The following is a 22,363-nucleotide window of genomic DNA, read 5'->3' on the forward strand; positions in this document are numbered from 1 at the left end:
TCCCACATCACCAAAAGTTATTCACAATCATTATCTTTAGTGATAATATCATAGACCATCCCCTCACTTGCATGTGTCATAATCTTTTTAACCAAGGCCCGAATGTTGGAAAGTTGCAATTTTTCATTATTACTAGTAATGCTGAGAGGAATATCTTCACATTGCTTGTGCTTCTTAAGGCCTTGATGTAAATCTCTTTGGTATTCTAGCCACTTTTAATAAAATGGTTTTGAATATCATCAATCCATCAAAAAACTATCCACGAGTGATTTATGACTGGGTGCTGAAACACCTTAGTTTCTCACCCCACACTTTTGATACCTGGCTCCGTAACCTAGGGCAAACCACTTCACTTCTCACACCAGAGTTGTTCCATTTATAACGCAAACTGATTGTATTAGATGATTGTAAGGGTCTTTCCAGCTCTAACCTTCAGTGATGTTTTTCCCTCGCCCTCACATCTAATCAATTAACCTGTCAAGCTAGTTGTTACAAGTCCTGTGAGTCATGTCAAAGCCACTCCTGAACATTTAAAAATCCGTCCACTTCTCCCCATCCCCACTCACAGTGCCTTTGTACAGGCCACCATCATTGCTCAGCTCAACTGTGATGGGAGTATCCAGTGCAGAGGGAGGTTAGGTTCTCAAGTTAGCATCGAAGTCCAAATGCAAGAATAGGATTAAATGAGATATGTGTGAAGACATGGGGCTGGCACAGAGGAGATGCTCAATGAATATTTGCTTCATTTGAATCTGAAACCAGCTTCAAGAGACCCAGCTAGACCCTCTTCCTGAAAGGCTGCAGAGGAGTTCCCAGTGAAGCATCAGAGGTGCTGATGTGCCCTGCGGCGAGCCAAGCCCTGCCCCAGACACTGGGTGCTGTGGGAAGACAAAGACCCAGCAGCTTCCCCTTCAGGGCTGACAGTCTAGAGGGGGAGACAGGAACCCCTGTATGCAGAACAAGCATGCCTCAGGCGGTGTCTTCAACGAAAAACCAGATGGAGAACAGAATAATTATCTGAGCAATTCAGGCAAGCCTGCTGTTGAGGAAAAGGCTTAAAGAAATTTGTTCTACTATTTCTTTTGTGAACCAAGGAGTTACGGCAGCCTGGGGAAGCAAAAGTTCTTCTGCTCCAGAAAGACCAGAGTTCTGGCTGTGCTCTATGATCTTAGGCAAACCAGGAAGCCACTTTTCCATCTCAGTATCCTCACCAGTCAAACGGAGATAGAGAAATACCAATGTTGCCCAAACCTAACCACCTACAGGATTGAGTTGTTGTGAGGTTGAACACAATGATTATGAATGGGGAAATTAAATGGGGCGATCTAATAATAGCTGCACCGGCAACTGAAAATGTGTCTGCTAAGATCCTACTCCTCTGAAAGGAAACCTTCAGTAATCATAAATAACATTTGTATTGAACTTTATCATCTGTAAGGCAATTTTATGTGCATTTATTTTATTTTGTTTTCAAAATCCTCCGTAGGTATTATCATTTGCTGCTTTTGCAGTTAAGGATACGGAGACTGAAGGAGCTTAAATAACTCATTCAAGTTCACACTACTCGTGAGGGCCAGATTTAGGCTCTCCAGCTCCCGGGTTCTCTCTTTCCCCTATACTGTGCTGCCTTCCCATTAAAACCCTTATCACCAAAACATTAATGTTACTAACATAAATATTAATAATGCGTGTTAGATACATTTCCCTTTGATCAAGAACACTAAAACATCAAAACAGAGGCTCTGGAAAAAGAAATGCCTGACATGCAGGAACAGCAAGTTCACTTTCTTGTAGGAAGGAAAAGTAGCTGTCCCCATCCGATTTGCTTTTTACACCCTACAGCGGGAAATATTTAAGTTGACAAATAGGATATTTACAACTGCAACAGATACTTGGCAGTTAGTTTTTACCAATTGTTGCGAATGTGATTTATTTGCTATTATAAAAGGGCATTACTGCGCGAATATGACTCCTGAAATTAGCTTCGGTTTAGCAAGGGGCCTTGACAGCTTGACCCCTTAATATCCTTATAATGATGTCATTTACAGTCAATGCTTACTCAAGTCACTCATGGCTAGATTTGTTTGAGAGGAGTCCACTCTAGGGCAGATGTATTATGTATTTTAACATACCGAGTCGGTGTGTGGGGCACATGCAGGCCTTGTAAGACGAAAAAATGTTTAATCAAGTCTTCATGAAAATGTGTTAGTCTCCAACTTCCTACAGTGAAAATGCATTACTGCTAATTACAGCATACTCCAGAAATACAATACTTCATCTTTTCTCCACAAGACATTTCCGTGGCATGGATTATCTTAAACAAGAACATGTTTTGATTCTCTGCAACTTTAGCTCTTAATTTGACTGGGAAACCGGTACAGGGTAAGGATTGGCTGGGCCAGAATCAGCACCAAATCCTCCAGCAGGGGATGGGAAGAGGGTGGACTTGGAGCCAGGCAGAACTAGATTCAAATCCCAGGCTGACCACTTCCTAGCTGTACAGACTTGGGTACCTCTCTGAACCTCTGTTTCTTCATCTATGACATTTATTTTTTAGGTTATTATAAAGATCTGAGATGTTTGTGAAGCAGGTACTTGATACATGGGAGCCAGTCATGCTTGTGTTTCTTGTCAAAGCTCAAATGTCACCTTCTTCATGATGCAGCCCTGACTTCACTAGACAAACTCAGTCTGTCCTTTCTTTCTGCTTCAGTAGTACTTTGTTCCATCTCTTTATTATATCCTGTATTATATTGTGTTGTAATTAATTGAATATATATGTATTTATCTTCCCCTTCTTGATGGCAGGACCTGCTTCTATTTACCTTAGACTTTCTTGTGATGAGCACAATAATATGCCTTGAGCATTGAACCAAGGAGGATTTTGGGGTGCTTCTGGATTCAGTGTGGGGGTGGGGGTGATGGGCAATTAAGGATGGTCTGCCGCAGGAGATGGGAGAGGTAGCACATGACCCACTTTTGCCATCACCAGGTTAGCACATAGTAGATCCTCAGTAAACATCTGTCAGAGGAATTAATGGGCATTACTCAGTTATCTAGTAGCTTTCAGTAACTTATTGCTCACATATGTCTATTTTTCAAAGCATTTTAATTTTTATTGGATCATCATATTCCTCTAATGACCCTGTGATTCAGCTAAGGTGGGTGTTATCATTGCTTCCTAGTTGAGGATACTGTGACAACGTGGGGTAGTGAAGTGACTTTCCTGCTCTCTCCTAGTAAAATGGTGGCACAGCTAAGAGAGGCCAACCACAGGTTTTCCTTAAGAATCATATTGACATTCCCAGGGATCCCAGCTGGCACTACTTTTTCTGAAATCAGGGCAAACAGCCCTTTTCTCATATTTACTTTTCCCCTCTGTCTGCTCCCTTGAGCTCCCCACCCTCCAAAGCTTCTGTCCAGCCTCCTTTTCTCAGTAGAAAACATTGCGCTGACCATCTTAGAAATGGCAAACCACAGGCAGAAAAATCAAAATCAACACGAGCCTTTCGGAACTGGGTGCCTCCATTAGATTATCTTGGCCAGGTATTCGCATGTGTATAACTTGCCACAGGAACCTTGAATCTTCTGATTAGAATCAGACTGAGGCTCCATCCTTCAGTCGAACGAAGTAGAAACAGAAGCAAAAACATCTACTCCATTAAGTCACGTGTCCACTGGTTTAGCCGGGTCTCACGTGGTTTGGTCTGGTAGGGAGGTTGGGCCTTTCTTTCCTGAGCGCTGATCTCACCTCACTTCTACGGCTCCTGTTTTGATCAGGTGTGGGCAACAGGCCTCGACCTCTCCTACAGTGACCAGCTGGCCCTGACTCAGCTCACCTTATACCTCACCAACGGCCATCTGGATTGCAGTTTGAGCACCCTTGAAGTGCCCTGCTTTGCTCGCAAGAAAGAGAAGAAAACAAGATGCCTTAAAGCCCCGCCAGTGCCGGTAAGCCACAGACGCTGCCTGATGCCACCCTCAACCGCCACTTTCTGGCTGGGTGCCAGGCTCTTTGAGTATAGAAGGAAGAAGAACCCTCAGGCAAGTCACTTCACTTCTCCGAAATGGGTTTCTGGAACACGAATGTGTTGGTCAGAGGAAGGGGAGAGGGCATTCCAGAAAGAGGAAGCATACGTGGAGGGTGAAAGAGCACGGGGTTTTCCAGGAGAAATCTGGGCGTTCCCCTCAGTTCTCTTCTCAACTCACTTTCCTGGGCAAATATATCTATGCCCACTGCTTCAATTACCAGCAACCTCTGACAAACTCATATTTTTCTAGCCCCCATCTCTTTTTTGTGCTTCAGATGCCTAGATCCAATATGCTACAGAACTTCTCAACTTAGAGTCCTCAGGGTCAAACTATTCCAAACTGAATCTGTCGTCTCTCCTCTCCCTAAACTTCCTCTTGGGGGCTCAGGCCAGAGGCTGATCAGACACCCCTATCCCCACATTCAGTCGGCAACCAGCTCATGTTGATGCTAGCTGCTAAAATGCCTCCACTCGGACCCCTGCTCTCCCTCTACAAAGACACCGCCTTAGTTAAGGCTTTCATCGTCTCACACTGGTATTATAAGAGCTCCTCACTAAGATTCTCTGCCTCCTGTCTCTCCCCTCAGCCTAACCACGCACACACTCAAGGAGGTCAAGGCGAAAAGCAAATCTGAGCATGTCACTCCCCTACTGAGGATTTTGAATTGACTCCTTGTCGTCTTCAGGAAAAGCCCAACTTCCCAGCTGGGTTAATGAGGTTCCTCATGATCTGCCTCTTCCCGAGGCCCCAACCTCCCATCTCATCACTAGCCACATCACGAGGGTGGCTGAGGCCAGCAGTCCTGGGGCTGGTTGAGGTTTACCAACCTCAGAACCCTGGGTGACAAAGAGTAAATCTCCTTGGAGACAGCGGGCTAGTTGGCCATGGGAAAGGAGAACAATGGTCGAGAGGACCAGATGGCCCTTAGTGTAGGTGGGATATGAGAACAGATTGGAGCTCTCTGGCCACAGCTGCTCTGAGCGCCAGAGGGTTTCTTCGGCCTTCTCCCACAACAGTGGGCTTCATACCCTTTTTGCAAATAAAGCTCTATTTGAGATCCAAATATATCAAACAGATAAAAGAGGAATTTCAGTGGTTAATAGCACTCCCACACGGGTGCCCTAGAGCAGTATCTTTTTTTTCAGAGCAGTATCTCCTACCTCTCTGCTGAGTCTCCTTGGGTCCAAGAGATGCCTCTGGATTTAAACAATCCTTGTTTGACTTCGCCCAGGGTCCCCACAGTCACTTGTCTTGGTGGGAACTCAGTGTACACTTGGAAGGGTAGCCTGGAGAGGGTGCCATATGTCTTGGGGGTCTCAGGCAGCAGCCTCCTTCTCCTCCTCAATCCACTTGTCCTGTGAGGTGGGAACCCTTGCTCATGGGAACCCCCTAGATCTCTTTGCTTATTAAGGAGAGAAGCAGAGTTGGACTGGGGAAGAGAAACAGACCTCTTTTAAATGAGTCTCAGGACCTTGCTGGGAATCTCCCAGATCCAATTCCACCTGTGGCCTCCATCCTCACCAAAGGGACCTACAGGACCCTAAGTTCAATGCTAGAGGGAGGGACAGGAGTAACACTTGAGTCCTTCTGGCTTAGCGAACCTAACTCTATGCCATTTCTAGAAGGAAGCTGGAAGCTGAGTTAGTATTCAACACAAGACTTCGAAAGACAATTTGCTGCCTTTAAGTATGTTGCTTCAGAAGGCTGTAAGCAGAAGTTGTACTCTGAATTAGAAACACTCTCCCATTTTCCTCATCTTGCCTATAGGTTTCAATCCTAGCTAGAGGCAGCATACGAGAATTCTCCTGTGATCAAGAGTCTTAAACACTTTTAGGAATTGCCTGCACACAAAAGGGAAGCATTATGATCTTCAATAATTCAAATCTCTACACTCACTGAAGAAAAGCTGTGCAGGTTTTCTGATGTAGGGATAAATTGAAAGTGCTTTTGGTTTTAGAAAGATAAGTGGATGGTCTCACCCTGGTGTCGCTGTGCATGTGTGTGCGCACACCCATGCTCCCATGCATGCATACACACGTGATAGGCGATTCTTAAAAGAAGCATGCACATTTGCACACACAGCACAATTTACAACCAAACTGAAGCTTCCTGAACAAGTGTGAACAGACTGTGATGCCGTCAGGTTTACGATCAGTTGACAGCCTCCTTTGAAGACTGAAGAAAAAGGAAATGCACAGGTGAAACCACAATGGTAATGAGGGCGCATTCAGAACTAATGCCTATAAAATGTGTCCAGGGGCTGGCCCCGTGGCGTAGCGGTTAAATGCCTGCGCTCAGCTGCTTGCGGCCTGGGTTCGGATCCTGGGCGCACACTGATTCACCGTTTGTCAAGCCATGCTGTGGCGGCGTCCCATATAAAGTGGAGGAAGATGGGCACAGATGTTAGCCCAGGGCCAGTCTTCCTCAGCAAAAAGAGGATTGGCGTGGATGTTAGCTCAGGGCTGAACTTCCTCACACACACACAAAAAAATAAAAATAAAATGCGTCTAGTTTGGGCCTATTCCTTTATATAATATGCGATGCAGGGGGAAAGCAAAAACTTCTGGACTCTAAGAAGAGCTGTTGTCCCATGAGGTGGCAAAGAACTGTCATTTAGACCCAGTTAGACCACGTGCGTGGTCTTCTGATTCAGTGTCCTCCACAAATAGCCACCTGAAGGCAGAAACAAGATCGGATGAGTCCCAGACGTGCGTGATTTAGAAATGAAGAGGAGTCACCTAACAACTTTTTAACTTTTAATTAACATTCTGTCAGAATGGGCATAAACCGTTACCCGTGTCTATCCGTTTTTACTCCTCTCTCTTTGTGGACCCTTGGCACCACGGTTGGTGGGTGGCCAAAGGTGACCATCTTTGCAAACCTCTTAAACCAACCCAAGTCATTTATAAGCATTTTAACAGCACATGATCTGTAATGAATGATTAAGTAAAACCTTTTGTGTTAAATTATGATGTTAATAATGACTCCGTCTCCTGTAATTTATTATGAATTCTCAAATGCTTCGGGTTTGATTTTGATAGAATGCAACAACAACAGAGTTTATGTGATGACTTTATTTTTAGAACTCCTTCTTTGAAGGCACACATTTCCCCGAGACTGCTGCTACTGTAATTATAGACAAAACCAATCACTCATTAGAGTTAGGATACATTATCTTCTAGACAGATGAGGCTAAATAAGCAACACATTAATAATTCAGAGAGCAGTTCATTATGCATGTGGATGCCTGCTTCGTAACTGAAATAAGAACCTCATCAGCCTCTGCCAACCCTTAAACAATAGTTCTGTGTTATTGCAACCGCATTCAAGTTTACGCTTGTTAAACTGCTACTTGGATTATTTTATCAAACATTCATTTATTTGTGGTCCCTCACTGCCGAGAACAGATTTTGGAAGCTCCTTTTTTAAGTTAATGATTTGAGCAATGGGTGTTATTAATTCTCAGAATATTATAAACATGATTAATTTTCAGGCAGAGATTTATTACATAAGGATTCAACTATGTCAACGGAAATGCATCACTGTCAAAACAAGTATCATGGCGAAAATAGAATATGCTCCACACTTCAAGTGCTGGTGCTCAGAACTAAATCAATTTAAATTGTGACTGAAGCAAAATTATATTCTCCAGTGAAAAGGAGTATTTCGAGCTTCCTCTATGTGGCTGGAAGCATTCTTGTTCGATTGTGATTTAGATAGGTAGTGTAATAAGACTAGACTTCTACCGATAATATTTTGTCTTCTATTTTTTTTCCCCTTGTTTTACTGGAAAAGGCTAACCTCTGAAATTCCCACACATTCCAAATGTGGCCAGTGGGAATTTGGAGTGAAGAGCACTGGTCTGGAAGTCAGGGATCCTGAATTCTGGTCCTCTCTCTGCCTCAGTTTCCTCATTTGTAAATTAAGGGAGAGCTAAATGACCCCCAAGATCTCTTGAGGGATTTGATTTTTATGGGGCCTGTAGAACAGGCTCTATACCAAGCCTGGCCCAGGCAGCTGATGTACAGTGGGATGCTGGGGGAGGGGGCATCTCCTATGAGGGACACAGGAAGGGCCCATCCCTCCATACTGCAGCCTTCCCTGAAAAGGTCTTTCTCTATTTTTTTTTTTCTTTTGCTGGGAAAGATTCGCTCTGAGCTAACATCTGTTGCCAATCTTCCTCTCTCTTTTTTTTCCTCCCCAAAGCCCCAGTACATAGTTGTATATTCTAATTGTAAGTCTTTCTAGTTCTTCTATGTGAGCCGCAACCACAGCATGGCTACTGATATGGCTACAGTGGTGTGGTTCCATGCCCGGGAACCAAACCCAGGCCACCACAGCAAAGCACACTGAACTTTAACCGCCAGGCCATCAGGGCTGGCTCGAAAAGGTCTTTTTCTTGCAGAATCCTTTAGAAGGGAGTAAGATTGTTGTGACAGGTCACCTTAGCCGTCAGTAAATACTTTCAGCAAGAATCAACAAGAAGTAATTCAGCAGATATTAACTCAACACCTACTTTGTGCCAGGCACTCTACTAAGCACAGAGGACATAAGGATGAGTAACACAGAGCTCCAAGTTTATCAAAGGACACAGATAGGCCAGATGATAACTATAATGCATATAATAACATGATGATAACATCCAAAATGCATTTTGCTTTTTCTCCACACAAGGTACTTTATCTAGGTGCTTTACATAATCTTTATACAACCCGATATATTAGGCAAGTGCTATTATTATGCTCATTTTTAGATAAGAAGACTGGGGTTAAGAGATGTTAAGCAACTTGTGGAAGGTCACTCAGCAAGCAAGTGTGGAACCAGGATTTAAGGCCAGGCCTGTCAGACTTTAAAGCTTATGTGTCTGACCATTGCGCTATCCAATGATCTGGCCCAGAGTAGAGCTTAAGCTCATCCCTGAAGAAGTCTCTGATTGAGACCCTAGAGAAAGCTCTTCTTCCAAAGGAGGCTTCATCTCCCTGTGTGATGAGGTTGTTTCCAGGCATATTGCCATTATCCACTGGCTTCTAATATTCTCTGAGCTCGGCCGAGACTCAGTAAGCACTGAATGGGCCAGATGGTCATAGAGGAGGTTCTGATGCTGCAAAATCCATTTAGGTTGTGATTTCCTTGGCAAACCTAAATGGATTGGACAGCATCAGAAGAGAGTTGATTACACAAGTCAACCTTTTTAAAATGATGTTTTCTATTTGTGTAATGCTTTATACTTTAAATAGACATGAGCTTATTTGATCCCCATGATAAACTCAAGAAATAGATGAGACAGGGATTATCATACCCACTTTACAGATTAGGAAACTGAGGCTATGCAAAGTTAAGTGAGCTGTCCAAGGTCACAAAGTAAAGTAAGTAGCAAAGCCCAGGTCTTCTGATTCAAGTCCCTTTCTGATGAAAAGATTTATTGGTTGGTTGGTCAGTTTTTACTTTAAATAATTTACCTTATTTGTGAAATTATTTAGTTTAACAAATGATAATAAGAGCTAACAGTTTGTGAGTGCATACTCTGTGCCAGACACTGTTCCAAGGTCTTTATGTATTCATGTAATCTTCATGATGATACTGTCACTTGGGCTATTGGGCTAGATAAAAGACAACCCTGGATTATCAACAGTTTTTTCCTGTAGAAACCGTGGAGTTGGTTAAGACTAAAACAAAATAGCTGTACTGTGTATGTTCATCTTTACTAGCATTATTATAACACATGTATTAAGCACTTAATATACGCCAGGAATTTCACCAAGCATCAAGGATACAAAGACATTTGACAAAGTCCCCGTCCTCAAGGAGTTGAAAAGAAATAGAAAAATAGCGCATTCACAGGGAGAAACCACAAGTCCTCATTTCAGTGCCATTTGAGTGACAGCCCCTCAACCTGCTGCTGGAGTTCTTAGGAGAAATGAGTGTGGGCTGGCAGGGACAGGGGACACTTTTCTAAGAACACAGAACTTTGTCTGGCCTGAAAGACTAGGGCAGTCACTCAGTGGTGAGGAGAAGGAGATCTCCCCCAGGAGAAGGGACAGAGGCTGAAGAGAGCCTGTGGTCTGTTAGGAGATGGCAACGCACAGGTGTGCTGGGGCAGAGAATCTGGGAAGGGGGTAGTGGGAGAAGTGGTTGGAGCAGTCCACTGAGCAAGTTTGGGACAGTCTGCCCACCAAGCCAGGTGTCTGGCTTTCATCTTGAAGGCGAGGAGGAGACACTGAAGCGTTCTGAGCATTGACTAACCTGGGCTTGGGAAACGATCGATCTGGTGGTAATGCTCAGAATCCTAGGTACCAGTGGGGAAAGAACAGCCTGGGAGATTACATTGAGTGCAGGTCCAAAACGCTCCAGGCCCTGTAGCTGCTTTCAAAGAAAACAGCAACAACAATAGTAGCTACCATTTATCAGGTGCCAGGTGCTGTGGTAGGTGCTTATTTAATCATCAGAAGTCAGAGAAGTTAGGTGACGTATTCAAGATCACATATATAGCAAGTGGCCTAGTCAGGGTCTGAACCTCGGGCTTTCTGACTTCATATAACCGTTCCACTACAGAATTCTGCCTGCATCTCCGCCTCCCGAGTAGGAAGTTCCCCTATTCCCCAGGCCATAAAGATCTGGACGAGGGTGGTGACAGTAATGGAAAAGAAGACATAGCTTGGAGACATAGACCAAATATCCCAGCTTTTCTTTCAGATTCGTTATGAATCACAAGCCCAGCTCTGGGAGGAGGGGGAATTGCAGTCCGGCTCCATAGTGAGGAAGAAACCTCAGGATAGCCCATCCTTACTTGCTGTCCAGTAATACTGGATGGTGAGCTCTTCTGCCTGGCTTTGGAGCCAAGATACATAGCATCGAGCTGGACCCTGCCACCAGATGCCTGCCTACCTCTCTCCCTCACTCACTGGGGCCTGATCTTGGGTTTGCTAGTTTATATACTACGGCAGCATAAGACAAGTTTAGAAGACAAAAATAACCTTGGAATTATCTTGTGAATTCATGGTAATTACCATGCAATTACATGCTCAGTAACCACAATGGAATTCCAGAGTATTTACAGTTCACTTCCATATACAAAAACTCAGGCTTCTGGGCCTTCATTGTGAAGGTAGGAGCAGGGCACAGCCTAGCACAGCAGGAGGAGCAGGCCTGGTGACCACACCCCTCCAGACTGACTAGAGGGCTGAGCCAGAACTTCTTTTAGCCAGTTCTTGTCACCCCACCAATAATTCCTGTCAAGCCCACCACAGCTACACTGTTCTCCAAAAGGTATCCTCTGGGGGCAAGCCCTGGAATGATTGCCCCGAGTTGTCATTCTCTAGGGATGGTGTGACTGTCCTCTGTGCTTTCTGAATCACCTGCTTCTGCCCCAAAGCCCTCATTGACTGGAAGTCCCCTGAATTACATCCTTTGAAGTCTCTTAAGTCAGAGGGAAGTGCTATCCACTTACTCTATTTCATGTATCCATTCTTTCTTTCTTTCAAGAAACACTGAATGCCTGCTCTGTGCTAGCATCATGTCCAGCCTGGGGATTCAGAAAGCAAATAGTGCCTGCCCACAGAGAAACCCCAGTCATGTAAGGGAGACAGCCAGGGGAACAACTCATGATAGCTCAGGGTGATAACAAAGTACAGTTGTGAGGCATATGAGGGTCAAATAGATTCTCTTTTGTAAAAATAAAACTCTCAATGGCTACAAATGGAACAATACTAATGGAGGTGCACAACTCAAGATGCATTAGCCTGTGGGAGCCTAACACTTTTGTAGATGTGGACTCTGCTTACACATGGGAAGAGCAGGCCTAATTAATAGTACTGATAACAAGACCATCAGATACAGTACTTTATGTAAGTGTGGAAGGAAAAGACACAATATGTGGGAGAAATATGTCACAAAAGGTGAACCTGAAATCTGTGGGTGTGTGGGTGTGTGCGTGTGTGTGAGTGGTATGCAGGCTGGGAAAGGATGTTCATTCTCCACTGGGCACTCAGTCAGCCCCAGTTCCCCTGTGTTACCTCAGAGACAGAGAGAGAGCCTGGGGTCTCACAACAGACAGTGTCAGGTCATTATGATCCATGCAGCCAGCTGTGGACCAACAGCACCTCCGTTTCCTTCTCCCATTCCAAGTCACTGTACAAGGGCAGGCACCTAGTCGCCCAGCACTCGAGGGTCCCTAAGTTCAAAATCTGGGCCAGGCACCTTCATTTCTATACGCTAAGCTTGGCCATGGCCCTATGTGCAGTTCTCCAAATTCCCAGTTATCCAAGGACAAAAATAGGTGATTGTCAAAGGCAAATAGCATATCTCACAAAAGACATGCTACAAAACTGCCAGGATCCAACACTTTCTTTTATACAGATTAAATTTTAAATGTTTTTAGGAGATATTATAATTGAAATACTTTAGGCCTACTGTTACCACCCAACCCGGGGCCTTCTGCTCGCCGTGAGACATGCCAAGAGGCAACGTGGTAGGAAAAAAAGGACTTTTTTATTACAGCTTGCTAGCAAGAGGGAAGACGGCCAACTCATGTCCAAAAGAACCATCTTAAGGGGGCACAACATCTTACAGCAGTTATGTAGGCCATCGGGTTATTGGGGAGGGGGTTAGGAATGTTTACCTTCTGGTGTTACAGACTGGGAGTGCCACACCTGATCTTTCAGTTTTCACTGATGATGGCTATCAGCATAGATTCTCTTTTCGGGGGTCATCACATTCCTAAGGAACTCAAAAAAACCAAGTTATCATCTTATCGCAGCTGGGAGGTACACGCACAAGCAGGGGTCGTAAAATCTACAGAGCAGTTAGATGATCTGGAGGGTGCAGATCCAGCTGGGTTAGTTTGTCAGAGGTCATTCAGAGTTACAATAGTTTTTCTTTTCTACAATATGGCTTCCCTTATGTCAACCTTGTCTTGAGCCGGTATCACTACCGTAACCAGTCTCTTTGGGATAGCTCTCACTGACAGGCAGGCAAGATAAAGAATAGCAGTTTCCCAAATGAAGAAAGCAGGTGGAATCAAAATTCTAACTTTGGTCCTCTCAAGGAGGTAGATTACGCTTAGTGACTTGCTGCCAAAGAGTACAGTACGGAAAGGAGGTAAGTATCTTTACAGTGAGAAACCTGGCAAAAATGACCTCAGCCAGGTGTTCAAGGTTGGCATCATCAGTGATAAGTCATGTTGATGGGTGGACCCTTGATATGAGGTGATGAAAAGGGCAGTTCACCAATGTAGTCCTCCTCTCCAAAATACAGGACCCCAGTCTAATCATGAGAAAAACATGATCAGACAAACCCAAATTGAGGGGCATTCTACAAAATACCTGATCAGTACTCCTCAAAACTGTCAAGATCATCAAAAACAAGGAAAGACTGAGAAACTGTCACAGCCCAGGAGAACCTAAGGAGACGTGACAACTAAATATGATGCGGTATTCTGAATGGGATCCTGGAACAGAAAACAGGAATTAGGGAAAAACCAATGAAATCCAAATAAAGCATGGACTTAAATTAATAGTAATGTAGCAATTTGGTTCCTTAGCTGTAACAAATGTACCACATCAATGTAAGATGTTAACAATAGGGGAACAGAGTGTGGGGTGTATAGGAACGCTCTGTATTATCTTCACAACTTTTCTGTTACTCCACAACAATTCTAAAAGTAAAAGTTTATTTAAATATTTTGTAAAGAGTCTGACATTCAATTGTGGTTTTTTCCAGTCGCTGGCAACCAGTCGCTATGCAGTGATGACCACCCAGCTGAGGCACAACAATCTCTCGCTGGTTTTTCACTATGTTTTTCTCCAGATATGTAAGGCGCATGGCATCGGCTATGACATTGAGGTATGAAAGGTACAGTTGGCCAGGGCTGGACCAAATACAGACCTGTGGGTGATCTAGGCAGCTAATAATTTGGTGCCCCTTCAAACAAATATTCTTTAAACATTAGTTTGATGTGTAGTTAGAGGAAGGCTGCTTGGAGAAGGGTGGAAAGGCAGCTCCGCAGGGGGTGGCATTTCGTCCTGGGCAGTTGAGCTCTGTCCCCAAACTTGCACACCCACCTTGGTCAAGCAGACATAGGAGGCATTTGGGGGACCATCTCTTGATCTTGAAGCAGGCCCTGAGGTTCCTGACCCCACTCAAATCTGCTTATCAGTGAACATCCTCCTAGTCTGCTTGGGCTGCCATAACAAAACACCAGACTGGGTGGCCTAAACAACAGATATTTTCTGGAGGCTGGAAAGTCCAAGGTGAAGGTGCCGGCCAATTCGGTGAGAACCCTCTTCCTGACTTGCAGATGACTGCCTTTTTGCTGTGTCCTAACCTGGCAGAGAGAGAGAGAGATCTCTGGTGTCTCTGTAACCTCTTTTATAAGGACACCAGTTTTATTGGAAAAGGGTTCCACCCTTATGACCTCACTTGACCTTAATCACCTCCTTAAAAGCCCTATTTCCAAAACAGGCACATGAGGAGTTAGGGCTTCAAGATATGAGTTTGGAGAGAGACACAGTTCAGTCCATAGCATTCTTCTACCTACATATGGTAGTTTCTTTCTATGAAGAATTCTGATAACAACAGTCTTCACAATTTTTGGTCTTTTTCCAGTGATATTGATGGCCCCTGCCCAGCGGCTTCATCCTTAATGTAGCTGGATAGGGGCAAGGGGGATGTAATGTCTCCCACCTAAACTAAAACCTCCATTTTGTGCCTAGAGACTCATGTTATTCTGAGAAATACTTTCGTATTTTTGCACTTCAATTCAGAGTTTCAAATCTCTGACACCGAGGGCTATTCTAAGACCTGAGTGACCCGTGTACTCTTACTTGTGGAAGACCCATTTCACATCACATCAAACATATTAAAATATATTCACCTCTCACATTAAATATAATTTATAGATGATGACATAAGAATTGAGCAGTAACCAATTGATCAAATGTTTTGATATGTAGATATTCAGTTCTACATTTATTAATTTTTCTGTTTCAAACTTGAGAGCAAATACAATTTTTCTACGTCAGATCTTTTTCTAGGCCCTTGAAAAGCAGATAGATGTCAGGCCCGTGCCAACAGTGATAGAATGGCCTGACTGACACTTGGAAATCCCCACTGCACTGCAGGGCACCGTCAGGGTGCATAAGGCCCTTTGGTTAGACTGGTTCATGCTGTTTGCAAACATGGATAATGGAGCTCATATTCCCTTGCAAATTACATTAAAATTGATAAAATATAGAAAGAATGAAAAAGCCAGATTGAACTGATTTACCTGAAATTCATTGTTGCATCTGCTCAACACAATCCCTTTAGAATTAAATAGTTTTTAGCCCCAAACTGATTAGACTGAAACACTTTCTTGCACCAGAAGGTGGCTAAATCTAATTCTAGCTTTATCTGAATCTATTTATTTTGTTTTCCTCTAAAATATCAAAGCAGAACAAGCTCTGTGAATGGGCATATTTGGCAGGGAAAGTCTCCTGCACAAAAGAAAATGTGCTTCATAACTTTCTATGGCCTGAAATTATTAGAGATTTATTTCTTTGGCTAAGGTTTTGTACTTGATTGAAGTTCTAGTACTCCCGGGAAAAATAAAGCATCAAACTTTATAAGTTATTTACACCTTTGTGGCCCTGAGTTGATTAGATTCATTTCTAAGAATAAATTTTAGTATGGGAAACAGACTGCTATGGCCCCAGGGGAAATGGTGGATGGTGCAGAGGGAGGAATTCCCCTGACGGCGAGAGCTACCGAAAGGGGCAGACAAAGAGGCACTGAAGACATAACTGGCATAGTTTCACAGACTCTGCCTCCAGGTCGCCTGTGCTAAACAACTTATAAAGGATGAAAGATGAAATAGGAGAGAAAGAGAAATATGGATTGGGGGCAATGGAGTGAGGGAACGATATGAAGAAGAAAAAGATAACGGAAGAAAAGAGAGGGAATAAAATCCAGAGACTAGAAAAATCCATAAACACGGGGTGGAGGGGACAGCGTGCAGAGGAAGGGATAAATAGAAAGAAGGAAAGAGAGCAAATAATAAACAGAAGTATAAGAAGAAGAAAAAGTGGAGTCATAAAAATCTGAAGTGAGAAGGAGTCATGTGACTACTTGGAAAATTTGGAAATTCCCCAACAATATCCTTGCTCTAGTTTTCCTGAGATAGATTCCCATCTCTTCAGACCCTGGGGTGCATCCCAGCCCAGAACTCTCCATTTGTTCTCTTACTTGCCCTTTCTTGGAGAGGCCCCGACGATGAACCGGTGTTTACAGAGCACCTAGTATGAGCTAAGTACTATTACTTCATTCGCTCTTTAATCTTCATAGCTCTCCTGTAAGAAGCTGTTATTTCTACCATATAACAGTAAGGAATTTAGGCTTAAAGGGTTTAGGCACATTCCCAAGGTCACATAGGCAGGCATTTTGTGGAATGCCTGAATCCAACAATTGTCCATAAAGTCAAATATGATTCTTTCTCTTACACCAAGGCATCCTCTATGTGCCTTTTCCCCCCTAAGGGTTGTGTCTCACTAACTATATGTATATTTCTAAAATATTATTACCAATCCAGTCCAAGAATTCTGTGATCCATTTCAAATAAAATATTCTGTCTAGGTACTTATGGATTCTTCAGCTGAAGAAGCACAAACTTCTCCATAGCCCCTATGACTATCTCTACCTTACAAAAGACAAAAAATAAGATATATATATATTTTAATTTTATTTATTTATTTATTTATTTTTCCCCCCAAAGCCCTAGCAGATAGTTGTAGGTCATAGCTGCACATCCTTCTAGTTGCTGTATGTGGGACGCGGCCTCAGCATGGCCGGAGAAGTGGTGCGTCGGTGCACGCCCGGGATCGAACCCCGGGCCGCCAGCAGCAGAGTGCGCGCACCCAAGCGCTAAGCCACGGGGCGGGCCCAAAAAAGATATGTTTAACCATTAACTTCCCTGAAATTGTATTGCCTCTGTGCATTATGCTGAGTCTAAAAGAAGATCATTTGCCCTAATTCCAGTGTAACCTCTGCCACCTGCTCCCACTCTTGGTCGAATTTAATGTGGATGCTCTTTCCAGAAAAAGAAGCAACATTAACAATACATCATTATCAATGCTACCAAAGGAAGAATCCTCAAAAGTCCTTATTCTCAACATTATGTTTTTTTTTCCCATTATTATCACAGAATTTCAAATCATGTTTCTTGTCCAAAATCTCAGGGGGAGAAAAAGGGAAATGAGATCACCCTATGAGTTTATTTCTCCTTGCTGAATATTGGAAGAGAGCATTGCTGAGTTTGTAACCAACTTGGTGGGTCTCATTCCTGGTATTTCTGTAATGCTACAAAATACCCCCACTGATTTCCTAATGAAATGGAGTTGTAATGAAAGCCATATGGAGAGAAGTGTCATGTTTACTGCCTGTGACAGTGTGGGGCAGGGCTGGTCTCACACATACATAAGCAGTGTGCCATGGTCCCAAATAGCTCCACAACCACCAGCAATCATCTCCTCAGGCCAGGATATTGCATGGTGCAATCATTAGAGCTGTTCACAAACATTCAGATTCTCTTCCTTCTAGGCACATAACGGAATTATACTTCCTCAGCTCTCTCCCTGAAGTCAGGCATGGCCGTGGACTTGTTTTGGCCCATGAAATATGAGCAGAAGTGATATGTGTCCTTTCTATGCAGGAGCCTTTAAGAGCCACTTCATGAGTTACCATGTCTTGTTTCCTGCCTTGGAAATCATGTGGAAGCACACTGAGACGGAGCTTCCTTCAGCCTGGGTCCCTGAGTGTACTGACAGTGACCAGAGACGCATGCAACTCACGTGGGAAATGGAGTATGAGCAAGAACCACACTTTTGTTATTATAAACAACTAAGAATTGGAGTGGTGGTTTTTTGTTTTTTGGCTTTTGGGTTTTTTTGGTGAGGAAGATTAGCCCTGAGCTAACATCTGTTGCCAATCCTCCTCTTTTTGCTGAGGGAGATTGGCCCTGGGCTAACACCTGTGCCCATCTTCTTCTACTTTATATGGGACACCACCACAGCATGGCTTGACAAGCGGTGCGTCAGCCCACGCCCAGGATCTGAACCTGCGCACCCCAGGCCGCTAAAGTGGAGTGTGCGAACTTAACTGCTATGCCACCAGGCCAGCCCCTGGAGTGGTTTTTTAAAAATTACTACAGCATAACCTAGCCTACCTGATTGATTCAGAAATTAGTATCAAAAAAAGGATGCTCCCAAAACAGAAAACTAATATTATCATTTCAACATGTAATCAGTACACAAACTATTAATGAGGGCCAGCCCCATAGTGTAGTGGTTAAGTTCAGTGTACTCTGCTTTGGCGGCCCAGAGTTCACAGGTTCGGATCCCAGGGGCGGACCTACACCACTCATCAGCCATGCTGTGGCAGCGACCCACATACAAAATAGAAGAAGATTGCCACGGATGTTAGCTCAGGGCTAAACTTCCTCAAGCAAAAAAGAAGGAAGATTGGCAACACATGTTAGCTTAGGGCAAATCTTCCTCACCAAAAAAAAAAAATTATTAATGAGATATTTTACATCTTTTGGACTAAGACTTTGAAAGCTACAGCACATCTCAATTTCAACTACTATTTCAAGTTCTCAGTAGCCCCACGTGGCTAGTGGCTACCATACTGGACAGCACTGTAAAGGATGCAAGCCACCTTACAGATCAACTAGTCAGTAGTTCTCAACCCTGGGTGCCCATTAGAATGACCTGAGTGAGGAGCTTTAAAAATTACAGATGCCCAGGCATGGCTGGGATTAGGGTGAGGCAAGTGAGGCACTTACCCACAGCACAAAATTTAAGGGAGCACAGAAAAAAACCCTCAGTAATAAAGATAAATAATAATGTTATGCAATATGTTAAAAATCAGAATTAATGCAAAACATCCATGATGAACAAAATATCAAAATTTTAAATAAAAACATACTGATTTTTGCCTTTCCCTCAAGCTCCAATATGGCTCAGCATGGCACTGTAACCAGATCCCACCCCGGACAATTAAATCAGTTTTTCTGGAGATGGGGCCCAGTGATTATATTTTTTTAAAGCACTCAGATGATTCTAATGTGCATTCAGCATTGACAGCCACTGTCCTAGTCCACTGCCTGTCCTAATGCCCAGATTTCCTGATAAAATGGGGAATCAATGAGCAGTCAGAATTCTGGCATGTGATATCTTTTACCAAATCCCCAAAATGTAGTTTTCTTTTTTGTACTTCTGGTGATGAGGAGTTCACAACTTCACAGGGCAGCCATTTTTGCTATAGGACAACTCCAGTGTTAACTTTTATTTGGAGAAAACTGTTAAAAGATAATTTTCAAAAAAGGATGAAATCATGCCTCTCATACAGATACAATTAAACACGTGATAAAGATTTTATTTAACAGAGAAGAATTAGGCGGATGTTATAACCAGTACAAAAAAGAATCCAAAAAAACAGACATCTTTATAGATCAGGAATTTTGAAATGAACAATGCAAATGGAGGCAAAACTGGTTTTTCAACCAGGGGAGCAGAAGTGGAAAACCAATTGAACTTCTACCATACTGGACAGAATTTGCTTGTCTCTCAGTCACCTATGACTTACAGAGCTGAAAAATATCTCCCATAGAATCAGGGCAATAGGGTGTGCTTTAGACAACACATAGCTTTCCATTGAAGTACAAATTATTTTCCACACAACAAATTATTTTCCTATATATTTTTACCATTGCTCTTAGAACAGTGGTTTTCAAATTTTGATGTGCATGAGAATCACCCAGGAAGTGAGCTAAAAGGCAGATTCCCTCCCAAAGATCCTGAGCTTGGATGATGCCCATGAAAATGCCTCTTTAATAAGCACACTAGATGATTCTGATGCAGGTGTTCCAAGGATCAGACTGCAAAATACACCTTGTCCTGGACAAGAGATGACAAGTGTTGGCAGGATGTGGAGGAAAGGGAACCCTTGTGCACTGTTGGTGGGAATGTAAATTGGTGCAGCCACTATGGAAAACAGAATGGAGGTTCCTCAAAAAATTAAAAATACAACCACCATATGATCCAGCAAACCCACTTCTGGGTATATGCCTGAAGGAAACAAAATCATCATCTCGAAGAGATATCTGTACCTCCCTGTTCATTTAAGCATTATTCACTATAGCCAAGATATGGAAACAACCCAAGTGTCCATCTCTGGGTGAATGGATAAAGAAGATGTGGTATATATATATACAGTGGAATATTATTCAGCCATGAGAAAGAAGGAAATTCTGCTATCTGCAAGAACATGGATGGACCTTGAGTGTGTTATACTAAGTGAGATAAGCCAGACAAAGACAAATATTGTATGATATCATTTATATGGTGGAATCTAAAAAAGCCAGACTCGTAGAAACAGAGAGTAGAATGATGGTTACCAGGGGTGAGGGGTGGAGGAACTAGGGAGGTGTTGGTCAAAAGGTACAAACTTGCAACTAGAAGATGAATAAGTTCTGGAGATCTAATGCACACAGTGATTATACTGTATTATATATTCAAAATTGCTAAGAGACTAGATCTTAAATGTTCTTACCACAAAAAAGAAATGATAATTATGTGATATGAAAAAGGTCTTAGCTAAAGATACAGTGATAATCATATTGCAATATATAAATATATCCAATCAAATGTACACCTTAAACTTGTTATACATACATTATATCTCAATATTATATGTAAATTATATCAATTAAAAAAAAAAAAACACTGTCCTAGAACATATCTACTCCATATTCTGGAGGCAGCCTTTCCAAATGTGCTTCTCACAGTATTTGCAGGGAGCTGTAGATTTCAATTCAAATCAGTCTTAGTGGTCTTAGTATGGTCTTAGTATAGTACATTTTCTTTACTTGGTTTCCAACATAATATGCCTTTTCTTTTCTCCCCATTCAAATTTTGTAGGAAAGACAAGGAACTGTTTTTATATTATATGAACACCTGAAGAGAGACAAGTTTGGAATGTTGTGAGTATGAAATGTGTTTATGAGACGTTAATAAGCTAAGAAAATAGACTGTAACAACCAAGAAGAATGATGCTTCTCATGTATTTTAATCAGCATGCTGATTTATCAGAAGTCTATCTTGTTTTATTTGGATCTTCAAGTATTTCATAAAACAACTTTAGATGTGTCAATGGGAGTTCATAAATATAATTTATTAAATATCCAGAATTGATGGGTAAGAGGCTAGTTTCACCTACATATTACACTCAAACACGTACACATACAAGGCACAACAGTCTGACTGATGAGGAACTAGCTCAGATGTGTTGACTATGGAAGGGCAGTTATCATTCTGGAATGCTTAAAAAAGTGCTCTGGTGACTTGGTGAGATGCTCCTCAAAAGGCAGGGTCTCCCACCTCAGGTCCAGTTTTGGCCCTGACATAGTCTTCTCAAGAAACATTTATGCTGAGAAGAATCCTGCTAGCAGCACTCAGAAGGCATCTCTAGGATTCTCTGTTTCCTGCAAATTTCTCTCCAGGGTATTATGGAGAGCTGGCAAAGTTGTCTCCTCATCTAGAACTCAAAACTTTAGAGCCACAGCCTTGAATTGTATCTTACTCATATCTTAGAATATGGTTATTTGGTACCTTTAAGTCATCCTAAATTGGGAAACTGTTTCTACCCTATATTTCTCTTCCTATAACATCTACGGTATATTGAAAAAGAAAAGATGAGCAAATATAAACTTTTCTTCTTCATGTTGCTTGATTTTCACTGGAGCTTTAAGGAGAAGGTTTTCATGAGATGGCTGGGCTTGGTTTGGCTTTATTGCAATCAGGTCACATGGGGTGAAGAATATTATTTGGTCACATCGTTAGGACAGGTGAGGGCTCCAAGAGGGGATGACTTTACAGACCAGAATTTTGTGGTTTGGCTTTGCTGGGATAACTTCATATCAACTCCAGTTATACTGGGGTATTTCTGGGAAGAGTGGAATTTGTGGAGAAACTTTAAGTAAGGGAAAATGAAGGAAATTCTAGAAATGAATTCATTAATCGGGGACCATGGACCTCAGGAGGCTGAGGAGGGATGGCGAGATGGGCTTGAATCCATGTGTGGACCCAGCATCACACACACACACACACACACACACGTGCGCGTGCAAACACACGCACACACACACATCCCTATAACTTTTTTTAAGTATGGACCTCAATCTTTAGTATATATAAGAATCACCTGGAAGGCCTGGTGAAACTACACATTTCTGGTCCCAAACCCAAAGATTCAGATTTCGTTGATCTGGGGTGGAGCGCAAGAATCTGCTGTTTTAAGAAGC

The 22,363-nt window shown here is 42.8% G+C and overlaps 1 protein-coding gene across 1 annotated transcript in view; it reads left to right on the plus strand.

Annotated features, from left to right (window-relative positions):
• Positions 1-22,363, plus strand: part of IQCH (IQ motif containing H) — a 195,093-nt gene that overhangs the window by 165,106 nt on the left and 7,624 nt on the right. The window contains 3 exon segments of the mRNA XM_014780852.2: positions 3,781-3,951; positions 13,750-13,872; positions 20,982-21,043. Coding sequence (XP_014636338.2) covers positions 3,781-3,951; positions 13,750-13,872; positions 20,982-21,043 — 356 coding nt within the window.

Source organism: Ceratotherium simum, chromosome 3 (genome assembly GCF_057802395.1).
Source record: "Ceratotherium simum simum isolate JZ-2026a chromosome 3, ASM5780239v1, whole genome shotgun sequence".
NCBI classification, from domain to species: Eukaryota; Metazoa; Chordata; class Mammalia; order Perissodactyla; family Rhinocerotidae; genus Ceratotherium; species Ceratotherium simum.